Source organism: Saccopteryx leptura, chromosome 3 (genome assembly GCF_036850995.1).
Source record: "Saccopteryx leptura isolate mSacLep1 chromosome 3, mSacLep1_pri_phased_curated, whole genome shotgun sequence".
Classification (NCBI taxonomy): Eukaryota; Metazoa; Chordata; class Mammalia; order Chiroptera; family Emballonuridae; genus Saccopteryx; species Saccopteryx leptura.
Genome location: NC_089505.1, coordinates 330704200 through 330727169, shown reverse-complemented (window position 1 = coordinate 330727169; position 22970 = coordinate 330704200). Strand labels below are relative to the sequence as shown.

The 22970-nt window shown below is 42.0% G+C and overlaps 2 protein-coding genes across 6 annotated transcripts in view; one reads left to right on the top strand and one right to left on the bottom strand.

Moving 5' to 3' along the window:
• NDUFAF6 (NADH:ubiquinone oxidoreductase complex assembly factor 6) overlaps positions 1–5134 on the bottom strand; it is a 52486-nt gene extending 47352 nt beyond the window's left edge. For 2 of the 5 annotated variants that reach the window (XM_066379160.1, XM_066379165.1), the window contains exon 1: positions 2301–2447. In XM_066379160.1, the coding sequence (XP_066235257.1) occupies positions 2301–2370 (70 nt within the window). In that variant the 5' untranslated portion in view covers positions 2371–2447. The other 3 variants (XM_066379161.1, XM_066379159.1, XM_066379163.1) reach the window with 3 other exon arrangements.
• TP53INP1 (tumor protein p53 inducible nuclear protein 1) overlaps positions 2825–22970 on the top strand; it is a 124517-nt gene continuing 104371 nt past the window's right edge. The window contains exon 1 of the mRNA XM_066379173.1: positions 2825–2925. The gene's annotated coding sequence lies outside the window, so the exon portion shown is untranslated. The remainder of the gene's footprint in view (positions 2926–22970) is intronic.

Here is a 22970-nt window from a genome sequence, read left to right as displayed (position 1 = left end):
AACTATGATGGCTTTATACAGCAACAAAGCCAATAACCTTTCATTCACTCACGAATTCTAACATGTATTTAGTGCCTACTATGTGCAAGGAACTGTGCTAGACACTGAAGATAGGTATAGACTTTAGTCTAGTAGAGAGAGACAGACACATGAAATAAGCATATCTGGTGCTGGAACTACTAGAATAAGTCCATGGATCTGTGCCACAGAAACACAGAGGAAGAACTGGTTCCTCAGGGAGGCAGGAAGAGCATGGAGTACAAATGCACTTCCAGAAACCACCACTAGCACCTCCTTATTATAGCACCAATCCTAAGGCCTGAGGCAGCAGTTCCTTAAAAACAAACCCCAAGAAGCCTATGAAAATCAGGTTTGAGATTTTTCCAGGAACCTAGATTCCTAAGAGAACCCAGCTGGCTAACCTGAAGTTATGGCCTGGTATCTTTTCTGATATGATATTTGGAGGCCTTCCATAAGATACATATCAAAAAGAACCCTGCACAAATAATTTCAGAGGACAAATCTTGCAAAAATTAATGGACAATTAGAAGCCAAAAGTTCTAATCTCCCTTTCAAATTTCATTTTGTTTTTACTCTAAAACTATTTTATGAGTATTTATGTGCCAGCATTTTTCTTATACATCATCACATTTAATCCTTGCAACTACACTATAAGGTAGTAGTAGAAATAAATGTACAAATGAGGAAAAAGCTGAATCTTTAAGTAACTTTCCCAAGTGACAGATCTAGGATGAATAAATTCAGATCAGGTCAGCCTGCAAAATCCAGGCTTTTAAATAAACCACCAGAGTCAATAGCCTCCATTCCATTCAAATACCAACATGGACAGAGTAAGAATCTGGCCGTTTGTAAATACATATTTGCGAAAAGCTATCAAGTGATAGCCATGGACTATTATTGCAAGAATACATAAGAAATTAGTAAGAGTAATTATTCACCTGTGGATAAAAAAGTTAGGACACTACTTATATTAAAGAAAAATTTCACTGGACAAGTGGACATGGTACATACATATGATACATTTTGGTAACAAATTAATCATCAAAAGAATGGCAACTTTAAAATACATAATAATAAACATAACCTTTTAGCAGTTCTGACTTTAAAAATTCTTAATGCCCTGATTTCCTCTACTGCTATTTTGTTTCCCCTATAAGTAATCAACAAATAAAGTGTGGGAGGAACTGTATTAAAAAAGTGATTAAAAACAAAACATGGGAATTTTGTTGTACTACATTTTGCTAAAATAAATTTTTAAAAATTGGGATTTACTAGCCCAATCAAATCCAAGATGTTTAATTTTTAAACACTTCGGAAGACCTTGAGACCAGGTACTCAGAGCATTTTGACCACTGTCATGACTAAGTACAGCATATCTGATAGGCAGCAAGAGGCTAAGCCACTGGTCTCTGCAATCAGACCTGGACTCCAAGGAGGCCCCTGCTTAGATGTGTCAGGGGATCTGATTCATCTAACTCCATTCCACAGCTGATTAGCAGCGATTCCCACGTGCCAGGCTTTCTAGTGTTAATCAGGAAAAACAAAACGATCATCAAGCCCCTGACTCTATGAGGCTATTCTAGTGAACCTCGGGTAAACTCCTTAGTTTCTCTAAACCTCAGTTTCCCAGTCCATTAAATGAGGTAATACTGTAATGGCTTACAGTTATAATCACAGTGCCCTTGCTTTATGCAGGCATTGTTCTATATGCTTTAATCCTCATAACCTTAAGTGGTGAGACTACATTTGTCCCTCACAATTTGTAATAAAGATTAAGTAAATTACAGTTGACCCTTGAACAACACGTGTTTGAGCTGTGTGGGTTCACTTACACGTGGGGTTTTTTCCTCCATCAATACTGTAAATGTGGTTTCTCTTCCTTATTTTCTTAACATTTTCTCTAGTTTACTTTAGTATAATACAGTATCAACTGTCATGTTATCTGTAAGGTTTCCGGTCAACAGTGGGTTATTAGCAGTTAAGTTTTGGGGGAGTCAAAATTTATATTCAAATTTTCAAAGAGGGGTGCGTATGAGTGCTCCTAAACCAGAACTTGTTCAGGATCAGACTGTCTTTGTAACTGCTTTGCACAGAGCCTGACACACAGGAAAAAGTCAGTTGCTATGGTAATTAAAATTACTAGTCGTCTTTGAAACTTAAAAAAGCTATATATGCAAAACGTTTAATTGGGTAAAAATTAAGGTTCACTCAAGCCGATAGACGAAAGGGCAATTTTGTGACCCATCTAACAGTTCCTGTTGCCTCACTCTCCTACACACCCTCGTCCGGAGCCAACCCGAGCGCACACGCTGGAGGACGCAGCAAGGAGCGGGTCTCCTCGCCCGCCATCCGGACGCCCCGACACCAGCCAGCGCGCCCGCCGTGCCCCTTGGGGCTGCTCCCGGGCCTCTCGCCGGGGGCAGGCCAGGTTCGCTCACCGCAGCAATTCCATGCAGTAGCGGTCAGTACCCGAGGCGCCAGGTCCGCTGGCTGCGCCCACGCTCCGCCCGGAACCCGCGGGCCCCGGGAGCCGCCGCGCGCGCGCCCACGGGCCCCGGGGAAGCCGGCAGCGACACAAGCCCGGTATGCCAAACGGTAGCTGGGGCCAGGCCGAGCCCAGCACGGAGGCCGCCATGACACGGACGTCGTGTGCCCTTCGACCCCGCGCCGTCGGCCCGCGGTCACGCCAGGCCACGCCTCCGGCCGCTACACCCGCGCCGCTCTCCGCGGCGGGAAGGTGGCCCTCGGAAATTGCTCGAAGAAGAGCCAGGTGTCGCTGTGGTTCTCTACATTTGGGCGGCCGCCGCGCTCTTTGCCTTCTTGGTTCCAGGAACGCCCCGCGTAAATCCGCCAGCCTCTCCACCTTCCTTCCAGGTCCTTCTTTTTGAAAATGCATTTGTCCAGGTAGGAGGGTAGAGACTCTTTAGACAGTTAACTAGCTTTATTTATGACTTTTAAATACTTATTTACATAGAATATGAGCCTCCTTTGGGACTCTTATCCTCAGGACCAGTGACACTTCTGCCTCAAGATTTGCCTCGACTGCTCATGCTGCAGGCATACTGGTTCTTTCTAAAATGATCATGACCCTTACCTGTTTTACAGCTGCACGTAGGATACAGCCCCTCCATGATAGAGCCTCTGTATACCTTTCAGCTTCAACTCTGGCTATTTACAGCTGTGACTCCAGCTTCCTGTTTCTCCTTCAACCCAAAGGAAAGAGTACTCTGCTGTCTGAACCTAAGAACTCTAGCCAGTTCACCCTGCTTTGGTTTTGCTCCCCAAAACTGTCTCCTCAGCCTATGCAGGACCTCAGTTCTTCTGCATTCCCTCTGGGCTTCTGTTCTTTAGCTCTGGCAGACACACACGAGACTTTTCATACAAGTTTAAACCCGCTTCATTTATTTATATATATCATATATAAAATCCAGCCCTAGCGGGTTAGCATAGTGGATGAGAGCGTTATCTCAAACACCAAGGTTTCCTCTTCGATCCCCTGTCAGCGCACAAACGGGAAGGAATCAATGGATGCACAGCTAAGTGAAACAACAAATAAATGTTTCCCTCTCTCCCCTCCACCTCCATTCAAGTTCAAAGTCCTCTGAATTTTATCCAGTGCTTCCACGGTTTAAGAACCTGCTGCTTTGCCTGACCTGTGGTGGCGCAGTGGATAAAGCGTGGACCTGGAAATGCTGAGGTCGCCAGTTCGAAACCCTGGGCTTGTCTGGTCAAGGCACATATGGGAGTTGATGCTTCCTGCTCCTCCCCCCTTGTCTCTCTCTCCTCTCTCTCCCTCTCTGTCTCTGTCCCTCTCTAAAAATAAATAAATAAAATAAAAAATAATAATAAATTAAAAAAAAAAAGAACCTGCTGCTTTAAGGGTACAACCCAGAATTTGCATATATCTTTTTTTTTTCTTCTTCTTTTTTCATTTTCCTGAAGCTGGAAACAGGGAGACAGTCAGACAGACTCCCGCATGCGCCCGACCGGGATCCACCCGGCATGCCCACCAGGGGCGATGCTCTGCCCACCAGGGGGCGATGCTCTGCCCATCCTGGGCGTCGCCACGTTGCGACCAGAGCCACTCTAGCGCCTGAGGCAGAGGCCACAGAGCCATCCCCAGCGCCCGGGCCATCTTTGCTCCAATGGAGCCCTGGCTGCGGGAGGGGAAGAGAGAGACAGAGAGGAAAGCGCCGCGGAGGGGTGGAGAAGCAAATGGGCGCTTCTCCTGTGTGCCCTGGCCGGGAATCGAACCCGGGTCTTCCGCACGCTAGGCCGATGCTCTACCGCTGAGCCAACCGGCCAGGGCTGCATATATCTTATTGGCTCGTATTCCATTGGTCAGAACTTTTCCGCAAGGGAAACTGAGAAATAATTGTCTTTAATCCAGGCAGTTAGAAATCAGGGGTTTTGTTGTTGAAAATAAGGAGAATGGATTTTGGGAAACCACTGACAATAAGTGAACCAGATACTATGAGAGAATTTAACAAGGAGTCCTAATCCAGATTATGGGATCAGGGAAAGTATCTTTGAAAAAGTGACAGTTAAGGTAAGATCTGAAATTTAATCAGTAGTAATTATACCTGTTATTTATTGAGTGCTTACCGTGTACTAGGACTTCTAATATAGTATTAATTCAGACTCACAGCAACTATATTCAGTCTGCTAAGGTTTTAGCACAGAAAGGCCTGCATCCCAGAAAACCCCTCAAACTGGTGCAAAACAGATGGTTGTCACTTTATTGATACTATTGCAATCATCTCCATTTTACAGAAAAAGAAACCAAGGCATGAAAAGGTTAAGTAATTTTCCCCAAGTTGCAGTTAGTGATTGACAGAGGCAGGTTTTATACTTGGGAAGCCTGCTCCAGAATTCAATGGCTTAACTACTTACCATATAGTTTAGTAGGGCTGCCGTAACGAAGTATCACAGACTGAGTGGCTTCAACAACAGACATTTATTTTCTCACAGTTCTGGAGGTTAGCTTTCCGAGATCAAGATGTTAGCAGAATTGATTTCTTCCGAGGCCTCTCACTTTGGCTTGTAGATTGCCACCTTCTCCCAGTTTCCTCACATGCTGTTCCCTCTATGTGTGTCTGTGTCATAGTGGATAAGGGCCCACCCTAATGACCTAATTTTACCTTAATTACGTCTTTAAAGACTCTATCTGTAAATAACAGTCGCATTCTGAGCTACTAGAGGTTAGGATTTCAACATATGAATGGGGGAGGGCACAATTTAGAACATAACAACTACTGTTTTCTGCTGCCAGGCAAAGCGTAGGAGTAGTGTTCCACAAGAGGGAACATGTGCGAAAGTCCTGAATCAGTCAAGGGTTCAGCACATTCAAAGAACAGAGTGAAAGTACCTGGCACTTACTGAATGTGTAGGAGGGTGGACTAGGTCAGACTGGATAGATAAGCAGGGACCAAATTATGTGACATTTTGTAGGTAAAGTTGAGATTTCAGGACTTTATCTTAAGTGCACTGGGAAGCCACTGGAGGGAGTAAAGCAGTGGTTAGACATAGTCCACTGAGATTTCAATAGACAACTCTGGTGTCTGGAGAATATATTAGGAGCAGAGAGAGGCAGGTTAGAGGCTTTTGGCTATAGAGTGGGCCAGAGTTGGTGACTTGGACAAGGGTGGGAGTGGAGATGGAGAAAAGTGGGTGGATATCAGACTTGGGGTGAAGATAGCACCAACGGAATTTGCAGATTCCCAGGGGAGTCGGGGAAAGGATACTGACTGCTTCCTCCATTGGCAGAACCCTTTTTGTGCATGGACCCACCTTCCTCCTTCATAGAGGAGGACGATGTCAGCATCCTCTTCTTTGTGGGCGTCATCCTCAGCCCACCGAATACATACTATGGTGAATCTGTGCATGGTATTTCCAATGCCATCACCAGCGATTAGTCCAGGACAGTGCATGTTTCTTTGTTCTGACCAATGACACTAGTGAAAAAGTTCACTATGGGGCTTCTGAGAAAGTTACCTCACTAATAAAAGGAGACACAAGATACAATACATCAATTATGAAATATTCTTACAAGAAAGGTTTAACATAAATGTGGTTAAGCTTCTAAATCTAATCTGGAAGCTTATAAGAAATACAAAGATAACAGGAACAAGATAACACCATGAGGAAACATATCAGAATAATACAAAAGAAATCTCAGGGTCATGAAATAAATTGAGGCAATGTTTTAAATCAAAAAGTACTGAAGAAGTGTGAAACCAAATTTAATTTATGAACTTGGACTTGATTGGCTTCTTGTTTGAAAATGATAAGCTATAAAACACATTTTAGAGATAACTGAGGAAATTTAAACTTGGACAGCATTGAGTAATGGTAGGAAATTCTGTTAATTTTTTACAAGTGTGATGATATTGTGATTCTATAAGAGACTTTTTTTTAGAGAGAGAGAGAGAAAAAGAGGAAGGGAGAGAGAAAGAGAAAGATGGAACTGATATGTGCCCCGAATGGGGATCAACCCGCAACCTTGGTGTATCTGGACGATGTTCTAACCAACTGAGCTACCAGCCATGGCACAGGAGACATCGTTATTCTTAGGGAATATACGCTGAATTGTGTAGGTGATGTCTACAACTTACTTTCAAATGATACAGGAAAGAAGATAGATATAGATACAGATATAGACATAGACATAGATATATATTACAGTGAAGAAGAGAGATGAAGCAGTGTTGGTATGTGGCACAATGCTGTCAGTTGTTGAATCTAGATAGAGGGTGTGTGGTTAGTCATTGCACCACTCTCAGCTTTTCTGTATACTATTTAAATTATTTTCAAAAGAAAGAGATGAGAAGGGCACAGAGACACAGGAAGATGTATACCTCTTCTTCCTGTGGATGTTGCCATTTCTAAATGTGATGCCTATAACTGAAACAGCTGTCTTGCATCCATGAGGGAAACTAGCCTAAGAATTGAGCTGAAATGTATGTAACATGGCTTTGGGTTTCTGCTGACGTTAGTGTGTAGGTGTCATTGGAGCTGCCCTTCCTTGGGACTTCTTGTTATGTAAAATAATCCATATTCCTTACTATTTAAACCATTTTGAGTTGAGCCATTATCTCTAGTAGAAATGGGGGAAAAGACAGAGAAGCCAGGCAGTACAAATATAAATCTTAATTCATTTACAGTTTTGTTCTCTGTTGTTTAAAGTATAATATGAATTTTTCCATATCATTAAGATTTATTTATAAATATTTTTATTTAGCATTTTTGAATAGGTAATATATTCCTGTGGTAGATTAAATATGACCACAGATTTTTTGCAGCTACTCTCATCAAGAGGTAGACTTTCTTTCCCACCACTTAAATCTGAACAATCTATGACATTTGCTTTAACCAATAGAACATAAGTGAAGTGGCACTGAGCAAGTTTCAGAGCCTACACCTCCAAAACCTTGCAGCTTCTGCTTTCCCCTCTTCAACATTTTCTAAGTCTGCCATATAAGGAAATTGGCCTAACCTATTAGAGGGAGGATAAGAGATCACATGGAGGAGAACCAGGCAAGAGCCAAAACCAACTGCTAGACATGTAATAAAGCCTTCTTGGACCTGTTGGCCCACCCATAGGGGCCAGATCGTCTGGCTAAATGCCACTATGTGACTGAGGCCAGGTAAACAAGCAAAAGAACCATTCAGCCTACCCACAAAACCAGGAGAAATAATAAATTGTTATGCTTGACTAGGCAGTTGCTCAGTGGATAGAGCATCAGCCTGGGATGCTGAGGATCCAGGTTCAAAACCCTGAGGCCGCTGGCTTCAGCACAGGCTCATCCAGCTTGAGCGCAGGCTCACTGGCTTGAGCCCAAAGGTTGCTGGCTTGAAGCCTAGAAGTCGCTGGCTCAAGCCCAAGGTCACTGGCTTGAGCAAGGGGTCACTGGCTCAGCTGGAGCTCCCCCCACCCTATTCAAGGCACATATGAGAAAGCAATCAATGAACAACTAAGGTGCCACAACAAAAATTGATGCTTCTCATCTCTCTCTCCCTGACTGTCTGACCTTCTCTCACTGTCACTAAATAAATCAATTATTGTTATGAGTCATGAGCTTTTGGGGTGGTTTGTTATGCAGGAACTGATTACTAATACAATTTCCATGGTGCAAAAAAGTTTTAAATATAAAAATATGCAAGTGAGGATTCAAGATATTTGTATACTCATGTTCATAGAAGCATTATTCACGCTAGCCAAGGAGTAGAAGTAGCCGACATGTTCACTGATGAATGGATAAACAATGTGGTATATACATAAATGGAATATTATTCAGCCTTAAAAAGAAAGTAACTTCTAATACATGCTACAACTTGGATGAACCTTATTGTATGATTATATACACATACATACTGTATGATTCCTCTTATATAAGGTAGACCTGGTGTAATCAAATTCATAGACATAGAAATTAGAATGGTGGTTGCCAGGGTATAGGAGAAGGAAGAATGAGGAGTTATTTAATGGGTAGAGTTTCAGTTTTTCAAAATGAAAAGAATTCTGGAAATGGATGGTGGTGATGGTGGCTCAATGATATGAATGTACTTAATGCCAAAGAACTTGTCTGACGGTAGGGTGAAGGTGAAATAGCCAGTATAACCAAAAGGTATCTTCAGACCAAAGAACAATGAAGCCACACTATAGAATGTAACAGAATCTATTATAGGTGTCCCAGTAAAGCCTGAGCTCTACATCGATCAGGAGTCCCCAATTCAACTTCCCCATGCAGTGGGACACTCCTGCTTAACAGCAGAGCTGGCAGCCTCTTTGAGACTACTCGAGGCAGCTATGAGGATGCTACTTATTGGTACCGAGACCAATTGCCACTGGAGGAAAGATACAACACACACGCAAGTTTGTTGCAAGAATCACACAGGCAGTTTATTACTCTCAAATCCTTAAGGCATGCCTGAGTACAGCTTAATGGGGCTCTATCGGTGTGGTCTTCTCAGCTGTCCTTGGTCAGAGCGGCATGGAGACAGTCCACGTTCAATGTTGGAGTCTGGGCGACTATGGCAGCAGGGGGCCCCTTTGCTTTAGTACCTTTTCTGGCCTACCAGGTGTTAATCTACAGGATTATCACATCAAACCACCTTTTTGGGAGTTTCTAGCAGGGAGCCCTTTTTATGTTAATCTTCAGAAATGTTACATCAAGCGACTATTAAAGTGTTCCTAGGGAAGCCACCTTTAATCTATATATAACTTCACACAGGCACTAACTGGGTCCTGCGCAAAAAGGCATATCTGCCTATCATATCTGTACAAACCAGATTAATTCCCATCCAGAGGGCATAGCCTTATTCATTTGCCTTAACGGGTTTTAATATTATATCCTAATTTATTTCTATATATCTTCCATATTTTTCTATATTTCTATATACTTAATTACTATAACATTATATTATTGTAACAATAGGGTAGTTAGTTTACTTATGGGAATATTATTCTCTGATACAGACCCGTTACTGTACTTTTTTGATGGTATAACTCATGTAGTAATGATTGACAAGACAAAGCAACAAAGAATGCAGTAGCATCAGGGACCATACCTCCTGGTGGTCTTGTGATAGATGCTTGTTTACAATCAATACTATCACCAGTTTAATATTTATCTCTGTTGTCATGCCATTACTCACAAAAATGTTTATACTATATTTTTTTAAAGATTTTATTTCTTGATTTTAGAGAGAGGAGAGAGAAGGAAAGGGGTGGAGAAGGAGAAGGAAGCACTGACTAGTATAGTAGCTTCTCGTATGTGCCTTGACCAGGCAAGCCAGGGTTTTGCACTGGCTACCTCAGCATTCCAGGTCGATGCTTTATCCACTGTGCCACCACAGGTCAGGCTATACTCCATTTTAAGGAACAAAAATAATCATCAGCTAGGCTTTGTTATCCTTACTAAAGACGGTGAGGTTAGTCAAAAGTCACAGCATGAAACACAAATGAAATGAAATCCACCTGACCAGTCGATAAAGTGTTGATCTGGTACGCTGAGGTCACAGTTTTGAAACCCCAAGGTCGCAGGCTTGAGCATGAGGTCACTGCCTTGAGCGTGGGATCATCCACAGGACCCCACAGTCTTTGGCTTGAGTCCAAAGGTCACTGGCTTGAAGCCCAAGGTCATTGGCTTGAGACCAAAGTCGCTGGCTTAAAGCCCAAGGTCATTGGCTTGAGACCAAAGTCGCTGGCTTGAGCAAGGGGTTAAAGGCTTGGCTGGCTCCCCCCCACACCGCCCCCTCCATCAAGGCACACGTGAGAAAGCAAACAATAAACCTCCAAGATGCTGTAACTATGAATTGATGCTTCTCATCTCTCTCCCTTCCTGTTTGTCTGTTTGTGTCTCTCTCGCTAATAAATAAATAAAACATACACATAAATAATATGAAACAGGGGTCCCCAAACTTTTTACACAGGGGGCCAGTTCACTGTCCCTCAGACCGTTGGAGGGCCGGACTATAAGAAAAAACTGAACAAATCCCTATGCACACTGCACATATCTTATTTTAAAGTAAAAAAACAAAACGGGAACAAATACAATATTTAAAATGAAGAACAAGTAAATTTAAATCAACAAACTGACCAGTATTTCAATGGGAACTATGGGCCTGCTTTTGGCTAATGAGATGGTCAATGTGCTCCTCTCACTGACCACTTATGAAAGAGGTGCCCCTTCCGGGAGTGCGGTGGGGGCCGGATAAATGGCCTCAGGGGGCCGCATGTGGCCCGTGGGCCGTAGTTTGGGGACCCCTGATATAAAAACATAATATAAAAAGTAAAAGCCCTGGCCTGTTTGCTCAGTGGTAGAGCGTCGGCCTGGGGTGCAGGAGTCCCGGGTTTGATTCCCCGCCAGGGCACACAGGAGAAGCACCCATCTGCTTCTCCACCCCTCCCCCTCTCCTTCCTCTCTGTCTCTCTCTTCCCCTCCCGCAGCCAAGACTCCATTGGAGCAAAGTTGGCCCGGGCGCTGAGAATGGCTCTGTGGCCTCTGCTTCAGGTGCTAGAAGGGCTCTGGTCGCAACAGAGCAATGCCCTGGATAGGCAGAGCATCGCCCCCTGGTGGGCATGCCGTGTGGATCCTGGTCAGGCACATGCGGGAGTATGTCTGACTGCCTCTCTGTTTCCAACTTCAGAAAAATACAAAAAAAAAAAAAAAAAAGTAAAAGTTCTCTCCCCCAACTTTCTCATACAGCTAAGGAATAATTTTGATATTTAAAATTTTAAGCTTTCTATGTTGTCAGATTTACAGAACTTTTACTTTGATAATATTTTCCATTTATTTATGCTTAGAAAGACCTCCTCCCATACAGAAACCAATGGTGGAGGGGAGCCAGAGAAAGTATGTAGAAACCAGTAGGTGGGCTATTGAGGTTGCCTGGGCAAGAGTTATTGTGGCTTGGATTGGGATTGTGGCAGTAGAAATAAAAAGAGGATAGATCAATATATAATTTGAAGGTTGACTTGCTGATGGATTGATGATGTGTTGGGAGGGAAATAATGGAAAAAGAAATGTGATGGTTCCTAGATTATGGCATAAGCAACTGGTAGGATGAGGCTCTCTTTTTCACATCCCTGAGCTGAAGAATGTAAAGTTTTTATAGGGTGATTGAGGATATTTTGGTGTATAATACTTTCCAAATGACTCACAGGTAATCCCCCTTTGGCAGGGTCCTTAAATATAGGCTGACACATCCCTCAACTCTCTATGGCTGCCCTTACATCTTTATTCTTTGAACTGACATGTTTTGATGTGCCTGCCTACTTTGTAGAAATGTTCTTTTCATGTTTACAAAATGTTCTTGAGTTTGTCTCACGTTCTCTTCCTGAATAATAACAAGAGCCAGGGTTTTCCATTCCCTAGTTACTGAGAGCATAGGAGTGTTACAGGCTCTGGAAGATTACAAACAAGGGCAGGGAGGTACTTCTCCATGCTTTCTGTGGTTATCAGATTGTTGCAATGAGGGCCCTCAGGCAGTTTCTGAGAGCTGGTGCTGCATAACTCACCACCTCCTTTTATTTCAACATAGGGGTCATCAAAGGAGAACCTGGTTTAACAGTGTGTGGCCTGGAATAGCTAGGAACTAATCAGTAAAATAGTGGGGTTTTGTTTTTTTTATCTTCTCTCTTTTTTTATTATTATTAATTTTAATGGGGTCACATTGATAACTCAGGGTACATATGTTCAGTGACAACATCTCCAAGTTATACAGTGTGTCCGTAAAGTCATGGTGCACTTTTGACCAGTCACAGGAAAGCAACAAAAGAATAGAAATGTGAAATCTGCACCAAATAAAAAGAAAACCCTCCCAGTTTCTGTAGGATGATGTGGCAGCATGTGCGCATGCGCAGGTGATGACGTAACACCGTATATACAGCGGAGCAGCCCACGGCCATGCCAGTCAAGATGTAGACGGTACAGAGGAAAGTTCAGTGTGTTCTGTAGCTCGCTAAATTCGAATCTGTGACCAAAGTGCAACGTGAATATCGGCGCGTTTATAACGAAGCGCCACCACATAGGAATAACATTACTGGGTGGGATAAGCAGTTGAAGGAAACCGGCAGTTTGGTGGAGAAACCCCGTTCTGGTAGCCATCAGTCAGTGACGAGTCTGTAGAGGCTATACGAGATAGCTACCTAAGGAGCCCTAAAAAAATCTCTGCGTGAGCCCACATCGAACTGCATTGAATAGGTATGAAACTGGGAGAGTTTTTCTTTTATTTGGTGCAGATTTCACATTTCTATCGTCTTTTGTTGCTTTCCTGTGACTGGTCAAAAGTGCACCATGACTTTACGGACACACTGTATTGACATTTGATTATGTTGCATACCCATCACCAAAGTCAAATTGTCTTCTGTCACCTTCTATGTGGTTTTCTTTGTGCTCCTCCCCTCCATCCCCCCCCCCCCCCAACCACCACCCTCTTGTCCATGTCTCTGAGTCTCATTTTATGACCCACTTATGTATGGAATCATATAGTTCTTAGTGTTTTCTGATTTACTTATTTAGCTCAGTATAATGTTATCAAGGTCTATCCATGTTGTTGTAAATGATCTGATGTCATCATTTCTTATGGCTGAGTAGTATTCCATAGTATATATGTACCAAAGCTTTTTAATCCACTCGTCCACTGACGGACACTTGGGCTGTTTCCAGATCTTTGCTATTGTGAACAATGCTGCCATAACCATGGGGGTGCATTTCTTCTTTTCAAACAGTGCTATGGTGTTCTTGGAGTATAGTCATAAAAGTGTGATAGCTGGGTCAAAAGGCAGTTCGATTTTTAATTTGTTGAGGAATCTCCATACTATTTTCCACAGTGGCTGCACCAGTCTGCATTCCCACCAGCAGTGCAGGAGGGTTCTTTTTCTCCACATACTCGCCAGCACTTATTCTGTGTTGTTTTGTTGATGAGCGTCATTCTGACTGGTGTGAGGTGATATCTCATTGTGGTTTTAATTTGCATTTCTCTAATGATTAGTGATGTTGAGCATTTTTTTCATATGCCTATTGGCCATCTGTATGTCCTCTTTGGAGAAGTGTCTATTCATTTCTTTTGCCCATTTTTTTTTTCTTTTGCCCATTTTTTGATTTGATTGTTTGTCTTCCTGGTGTTGAGTTTTACCAGTTCTTTATAAATTTTGGTTATTAACCCCTTATCAGACATACTGTCAATTATGTTCTCCCATTGTATAGTTTGTCTTTTTTTTCTGTTCTTACTGTCTTTAGCTGTACAAAAGCTTTTTAGTTTGATATAGTCCCATTTGTTTATCCTGTCTTTTATTTCACTTGCCCGTGGAGATAAATCAGCAAATATGTATATAGTGCTGCGAGAGATGTTGGAGAGCTTACTGCCTATGTTTTCTTCTAAGATGCTTATGGATTCACGGCTTACATTTAAGTCTTTTATCCATTTTGAGTTTATTTTTGTGAATGGTGTAAGTTGGTGGTCTAGTTTCATTTTTTTACAGGTAAATGTCCAATTTTCCCAACACCATTTGTTAAAGAGGCTGTCTTTACTCCATTGTATGCTCTTACCTGCTTTGTCAAATATCAGTTGTCCATAAAAGTGTGGGTTTATTTCTGGGTTCTCTGTTCTGTTCCATTGATCTATATGCCTGTTATTATGCCAGTACCAGGCTGTTTTCAGTACAATGGCCTTCTAGTATAAGTTGATATCAGGAAGTGTGATGCCTCCCACTTTATTCTTCCTTTTCAAGATTGCAGAGGCTATTCGTGTTCTCTTTTGGTTCCATATAAATTTTTGGAATATGAGTTCTATATTTTTGAAGTATGTCATTGGTATTTTAACTGGTATTGCATTGAATTTATAAATTGCTTTGGGTAATATAGACATTTTAATAATGTTTATTATTCCTAACCATGAGCATGATATATGCTTCCACTTGTTTGTATCTGCCTTGATTTCTTTTATCAATGTTTTATACTTTTCCGAATACAAGTCTTTAATCTCCTTGGTTAAATTTACTCCTAGGTACTTTATTTTTTTGGTTGCAATAGTGAAGAGAATTGTTCCCTTAATTTCTTTTTCTGACAGTTCATTGTTGGTGTATAAAAATGCCTCTGATTTCTGAGTATTAATTTTATATCCTGCCACTTTGCTGAATTCATTTATCAGGTCCAGTAGTTTTTTGACTGAGACTTTAGGGTTTTCTGTATACAATATCATATCATCTGCTAAGAAGGATAGTTTTACTTCTTCTTTTCCAGTTTGGATCCCTTTTATTTCTTCTTCTTGCCTGATTGCTGTGGCTAGGACTTCCAGGACTATGTTGAATAAGAGTGGTGAAAGGGATCATCCCTGCCTTGTTCCTGATCTTAAGGGTATTGCTTTTAATTTTTGCCCATTGAGTATGATGTTGGCTGTGGGTGTGTCATAGATGGCCTTTATTATGTTGAGGTATGTTCCCTGTATTCCCACTTTGCTGAGAGTTTTGATCATGAATGGGTGCTAGATTTTATCAAATGCTATTTCTACATCTATTGAAATTTTCATGTGGTTTTTCTCCTTTGTTTTGTTTATGTGATGAATCACATTGGTTGATTTGTGAATATCGTACCAGCCTTGCCTCCCCAGAATAAATCCCACTTGATCATGATGTATGATTTTTTTTCATATATTGCTGCATCCGGTTTGCTAATATTTTGTTGAGGATTTTAGCATCTAAATTCATCAGGGATATTGGCCTATAATTTTCTTTTTATGTGTTGTCTTTACCTGGTTTTGGAATCAGAATTATGCTCGCCTCATAAAAGGAGCTTGGAAGTCTTCTTTCCTCTTGAATTTTTTGAAATAGCTTAAGAAGGATAGGAGTTAGTTCTTCTTTGAATATTTGGTAGAATTTACTTGTGAAGCCATCAGGCCCAGGACTTTTCTTTGGGAGTTTTTGATAACTGTTTCGATCTCATTTGTTGTAATTGGTCTGTTTAGGTTTTCTGATTCTTCCAGATTAATTTTTGAAAGATTATATGTTTCAAGGAATTTGTCCATTTCATCTAGATTGTCTAATTTTTTGGCATACAGTTCTTCATAGTATTTTCTTACAATATTTTGTATTTCTGTTGTGTCAGTTGTTATTTCTCCACTCTCATTTCTAATTTTATTTATTGATTTTTGTTGTTGATGTCAGTACTGTGCAGAACAGTGTTCAGTGATGCTTCTAGTCCTCGAGCTCTGTGACAGCTTCAGAGGACACCATCATTTCAGAACATCACAGCAACAGCAGAGTCCCTACTATATGGGAAGAAATAAAAATCATTACCTCCATTCCCCCCACCCCCACCATACAATCAGTCTGATGCCTGAATATGATAGTTCTCCCTCTCTGATTTCCTGCCAAAAGGACACACACTGAGTTGTTTTTCTGAAGGTGACAGTGGCCTGTGTAGAGCCATGATTTTGGCAACCAGTAGCACGTGCCAATAAGGGAGAAGGTTCACTAGAGTTAGGAATGTAGTCTGTGGTCTGGGAACTACTTTTCTGGGCAAAACTCACTGATCCGTCCAGGAAAATAAGCAGTCTAGGTCTTTCAAAAATGACATTCTGATTCACAATTCTGTTGCATAACCAAAAGTCACACCTACAGTAAATTAAATGTGTTTGTCACTAAGGATATTTTCATCTGAAAAACAAAATACTGTGGGACTATGCTGCTCTCACTTCCTGGAATGTCCTGTTTGCTGTATCTTCAAGGAGACCATTTGTCCACACTCTGGAATCCCTGGCCTTTGACCAGCCACCTACTGCCTCCACAGATTCCCAAGAGATCTATGCAGGGGAACAGTTCTGGCAATACTGCTTATTACACTGTTTATACAAACCCCACTGCTGAGCCTGTCTGGATGACTTCAAAAGCAAAAAGCGATGTAGAACAACAAACCCAGTTAAAATGGTGGGACTCGAGACCAGATCAAAGTGGTGAAGTTTCAAGTCAAGGTTTTCCTATGCTTGGTATGGGAAAAGACTCTTGAGCTTGTTACCAGAAGTCCTAATGTCCTACTCCCAGTTCATTAATTTCTGATATTCTATGAACTCCAAGTCAGATGCCTCTTCTTTTCCGAATTTTCCTTGGCCAGAGCCCTATCCAAGAAAATTGGATAGTTCCTTTATTAGTGATCCTATAGCAATTTGTGTGTTTCTCTTCGATCACTTTATTAGGTCTTACTGTGATAATCTGTTACATGGCCCTCTTCCCAGACTCCAAAGGTAGACTACTCTGCATTCTCTTTATATTTCCAATGCCTGGCCAAGTGCCAGGCATTAGGAAGTATTCTAATGTATTGTTCTGAAAGCCATTTCTTTGACAGTAGGAACCAGGCATGTGGGCCCTGGCCAGTTGACTCAGTGGATGGAGCAGGCATGGCCAACAATTTTTGCCCCTGGGCCAGATTAGAAAGAAAACTTTTTTCATGGATCAGACGAAATATTAAAATTTAAAAATGTTAAATACAAAAATGATTTAAGTAAACAAAATTTTATTATGTAATTTGTTTATGAATAAATGTGAGTGAAAAAATTTTTAATATATAATATTATTTTAACAAAAATATATTTTAATAAAAATATAATTACATACCGTATAAATAGCCAAACTGTATCACAATCAATTGAAACAATATTTAATAGAATGAGCTTGAAGGGGTTATGTCACAAATAAAACAATTATTTCCTTTTACAAACAGCCTGAACACGTTTTCAGTTATCAATTGCAGCTATTGTCTATGCTACAATGCCACTTGATTCAGCACACTTTGACCACAAAAATAACAAATTATTTGACCTTGGGTGCGCACTGGCAAACTCCACCTAAAAGAATGTGGGTTTCACATCGCCGCTAAACGTCAAACAGTTCGTATCGAGTACAGACGAGTACTAAAGTTGTAAATCTTTATATAGAATTGTGACAACAACTCCAGTGCCATGCGGACTTTTCCTGGATGTGGACTTTTCCTGGACTCCTGTTCCTTGTGACAGCTCCTAACAGACTGAACTGGGGTTGGGTTGCATTTTTCAGGGATTTGGCATGGTATTGGGGCCAACTTGGACTTGATGAACATGTTAAGGACACTACTCTTTTATAGATTCTTGCTGTATTGGCCAAGAGTTTGCTTAAAGGCTTTAATCACTGTATAAAAAAAAATAGAGGACTAGATAAAGAAGACGTGGCACATATACTATTCAGCCATAAGAAATGATGACATCGGATCACTTACAACAAAATGGTGGGATCTTGATAACATTATACGAAGTGAAATAAGTAAATCAGAAAAAAACAAGAACTGCAGGATTCCATACATTGGTGGGACATAAAAACGAGACTAAGAGACATGGACAAGAGTGTGGTGGTTACGGAGGAGCGGGGGGAGGGAAGGAGGGAGAGGGGTACAAAGATAGAAGGTGACGGAGGACAATCTCTCTTTGGGTGATGGGTATGCAACAGAACTGAATGACAAGATAACCTGGACATGTTTTCTTTGAATATATGTACCCTGATTTATTGATGTCACCATATTAAAATAAAAATTTATTTATAAAATAAAAATAAAAAATAAAAAAGTTGTAAATCTTTATAATGTAATTTTTAAAAAAAATAAATATCACGAATCCATTCAACCAATTATTGGAAGTTAACCCTAGATTAGTCATATGTGGAATTCTTTTCCGCATATCCCTATCCTCTTCAATATCTTGATTTCCAATAATCAAAGGTGCTTCCGCTTCTGAGTAGCTGAGATTTTTAAAGCAGCGGAGAATATTAAAAATTTAATCACGGGCCACATAAACTCATTATGCAGGCTGTATGTTGGCCATGCCTGGGATAGAAGGTCAGCCCAGCATATAGATGTCCTGGGTTCGATTCCCAGTCAGGGCACACAGGAGAAGCGTCCATCTGCTTCTCACCCTTTCCCTTTCCCCCTTCCCATAGTCATTGGGTTGATTGCGTTTGAGTGTCATCCCGGGCACTGAGGATAGCTCAGTTGATTAGAGAATTGGGCCCAGACAACCACTGCCAGGTGGATCCCAGCGTTGGCCCCAGACAGGGGTTGCAGAATGGATTCCAGTCGGGGCTCATGTGGGAGTCTGTCTCCCTATCTCCCCTCGTCTCACTATCTCCCCTTTTCTCACAAAAAAGAAAAGGAAGGAAGGAGAAAGGAGAGAAAGGGAGGAGAGGGGAGGGGAAGGAAAAGGAGGAAAGAAACAAGGCACCTGGTTGTGCAGTTTACGCATTACACAAACGTGCCTGGTGAAGGAAACAAGTGGGGCTGGTTTGGGGCTATCTCTGAAGAAGGGGAGAGGGTTGAGTTTGCAAAGTTGCACGAGTCCAGATAGGGTACCTTCTAATTAGCAACTAGATACTATATAGGTTTTCAATCTTCCTAATTGGAGGAGCAAACCAGCCAGCAGTATTTTAAGTGTGAAGAAATTCAAGCTTAAAAGGAATAGTTACCCTACTCATCTAATAGCCAAGTCTTACTGGTATCTGATTTTAGAGAACTTATTGTCAATTCTGAGTAAGAGGAGCTTGAATGCATCATACTTTTCAATGTGTTGTATTTATCCTCAATTACTGTTTTTCTAAGACTTTATTCATTTTAGAGAGAGAGAAGCAGGAAACATCAACTCCCATATGTGCATTGACCAGGCAAGCCCAAGGTTTGAAACCATCGACCTCAGCATTCCATGCTGACACTTTATCCACTGCACCACCACAGATCAGGCCAATTACTGTTTTTTAAAACTACACACAATTATACATTTCAGGCCTAAAAGTTATTTGTTGTTTTCTTGGTGTTTAATACTGCCTAGGTGCTTTAAGGACTAGGCACTAGAAACTGTAATGAAATTATGTGCCAGGTTTTTCATTTCCTCAAAGGGTGCTTACCATAGAATTCTATAAGAAATAAGAAGAGGCAAAGCGGTCACTATGGTAGTGCAATTGCAGTTTTATCCATTTCGCTCTTTGGTTTCTACTGTGGTCTTATATCGCCAATTTTTCAATGCAGAAGCTGTCACTTCTTTAGTGGTTTTTTATTCCTTTATATGTTCCTACCCACCTATGAAAAGAGACCACCTGAGGATATCACTACTAAATGTTCCATAGACTTTTACAAAATCATGTGTGAAGAAGGAAGATTGGTGGTGGCGCCTACACTGGATGCAGCAAGACCTATCGTAGTTGTCGTGTGATTATGGTACTTGCCTCCACATAAATGGTTTTGAATCAGAATTAGAGAACCGAAGTTTGAAAATAGTTTGCTCTTTGTATGTATCAGAGATTATTTAAGGTTATCCCTAAAATAATGCATGGGAGGGGAAAGGGTGAAGTTATAGTATGGTACCAGAAACTACAAATACCTTATCTAAGCCAATTTTTGTTCAAGTACCCAGGGGGCATAGATATCTGTGAACATCACCCCTTTACCCACTGGGTATGGGTTGTAGGAGGAACTGGGGAAGAGACCAAGGGTTTATGATGTCATTTTCTCTTTTCTTTTTTCTGTATCTCTTCCAGTTCCTTCTCTTCTTCTTTTAGCACCTACATTGGGGTGCAATCCACAGCTGTTGAAAATCAGTTCAGTACAGTTTGTATTTAATGAGCATCTTTACACATATGTTTTTATCCCAATATCTGGAATGTACACTCTTTTTTCCCCACTTTTACTAACCTTGTTCCTAGGTGTTTTCTTATTCGCCCCCACACAACTAGATTGGGAGTGCCTCAAGGAAAAGAAACAAGTCTCAATCTTAATTGTTTTTATTCCCAGGCTTTATAGTATAATAAATTCTTGCTCAATACATCTTTCTTATTGAAAGAATAACTTTTCTAAATGAAAGTTAATGAATGAAGGCATTGAAGAATGAATAAAGAGGTTAATGAGAAGTGAAAAGAAGCTTTCCACACCATCTGTGATATTTTATTTATTAAAAAATTATGAAACCAACATTTCAAAGATTAACATTTTTTAAGTAAAGGTGCTGCACATATAAGTATAGATTCTCTTATTTTCCACACTGTTTTTCATGTTTGAAATTTTTTGCCATACTTATAAACCAAGATGAGTGATGGAGATGATAACAGTATAACAAAAATGCCCTTTTCAAAGATCTGATCATTTATTTAAGGAATTGTTCCAAGCACACTAGGTTACAGAAGTCTCTTGGATTGTACATTTTCAGTAGTTGGCTAGCTAGATGCAAAGAAAGCAAATTACTCTGAAACTAGAAAAGCAAGAGTTAACACTATTTGTTTAGTTTGCAGAGTACCCTAGAAATCAGCAGATAAGCAAGGACTTTTGGTATTTTAAATATAAACCCAACTTTTATGAAGTCTGAAATATGGTCAGAAAGGACTGATGGATCAAAGCAGCATGATATTGGCTAGCTAAATACCTGGGGATTGTACAGAACTGTAGTAAAACATTTCAGTTTTACTCCTTCAGGTCAGATCTACTCTTCTCCATCCTACTCTCCTGGAATGTTGACCTATATGGACCACTGTAAAGCCAGAAGCCACGGCCAGGGCCACTATCGCAGCAGCCTCCAGGCCCATGCAGGTTCGCATTGGATTCGGACAGTCGGTAAAGAAACCATGGAGCCAAAAACTGGTGGGCCATAGCCTTTAATCCTAGCTTGCACCCGGCGGGCAAGTAAAAATACACACTGGGCTCCAAAACCCAGTCACACTCAGTGCTCACAAAGCCACTGACTTATCCGAGTTTCCTAGAATCAAAGGTTTCTAGCTCACCAGCCTTCTTCTCCTCAGTTCCCCATCTTCTTCCTTATCCCAGATACAAACTCTACACAAACTGGCATCTCACTCAGCACTCCGCCATCTTGGCTGCTTCTCCTGGCCTCCTCCACGTGGCCTCCTTCCGCTGCTGGCTCTACTCTCTCCTCACTCTCATGCTAACCTCAGGAACCAAGAGCCCAAACTCTCATTCCGTCCCCATTTTATAGTGTAGAAATCCAAACCCTTAATCCAATATACAAAACAGGGAAGTCTCTGATACAAAGTCACTCTCTGAGGCATGATTGGATTGTACCGCCCTACATCAAAAAGGGTAGGAAAGGCTTAATCCCAAAACCAAGCCCCAGGCTACAAGGATTCTGCCTGCCTTTAGCCCACCCCAACACACATTAATACCACCTGGGCAACGGCCTCTTTAACAAAGTGAGCATAATTCATTTTATCTGCCCAACAATCCACCCCTATGCTCACTTTACTACCCACAATTTACATCACCAGCATTCCTGTGCAAGGAAATTAGAACATTACACAGATTACAACAGCAAAAATCATACAGTTTCAACAATTACAAAGGTACATTTCACCAGTCTCTGAGCACTTAGCCCAAAGCGCAAAATGTCCTCGGTCTTCTTTCTAGCCACGGGAAAAGCTTCCCGGGGTAGGGGAGTGCTTCCAGCAAAGCCACCCCCCCCCACCCCCATCAGGGTATTTTACATTGTCCAAAATCCGTAATCCGAAAGTCCATCCAACAAAGGAGCCAATGCCCACTCCGGTCGTAGTCCAGGAAATCAGTCCACGCACGTGGGTCATCAGCCACCCCCCTCATTCCTGCCGTCCTGGCAGGTTTCACACTGTCCCAAAGAGGGGCACGTGGCAATGGCAGTCAGCATTTCCATCTCTGCTCCGGAGAGCGTGTCCAGCCCTGTGTCCCAAAATTGCAGACCTACCGGGGCCGCAGTAGGTGCTCCTTCCAGCTGGGCTTCCATCTTCTGGAGACTGCAGATCACAACTCCAGCCCAATTCTCCTCATCCTCCAAAGAGGAACTGAAAACACCAGCTCCCACTGCCAGGCTCAAGCCCCGGGCTGCCGCCGCCTTCTGCTCCGCAGACCTTGCAGCTCCGGACCCGGCCTCAGCTTCAGCCTCAGCCCCGGCCTCCTGCCGCTGCTGGCTCTCCGCAACATCCAGGGCAAGCTGCAACTCACGAACCTCTGAATCCTCCTCCAGCATTTGCTCCATTTCCAGGCGAATCTCGAACACCTGGTTGGCCTCCTCCTCCAGCATTTCCTCCAGCTCCAGGGTCAGCATCGGTTTCTCCTGTGTTTGCTCCAGCTCCTCCCGCTGCTCGGTTTGCAGGTCCCGGGCGGCCACTTCCACAGAGCTCTCGGTTTCCTCACGCATGGCTGTAAAGGTCAGCCAGCCTACGATCCCCAAGAGGACAGCCATGGGGAACCCTAACACTAGCCAGTCCTCTACTCCACCACTCAAAGGCTCCTTGCCGATCTGTATCGAATCCTGCCACAGACTACGCCAAATGTAAAGCCAGTATCCAAGGCCAGGGCCACTATCGCAGCAGCCTCCAGGCCCATGCAGGTTCGCATTGGATTCGGACAGTCGGTAAAGAAACCATGGAGCCAAAAACTGGTGGGCCATAGCCTTTAATC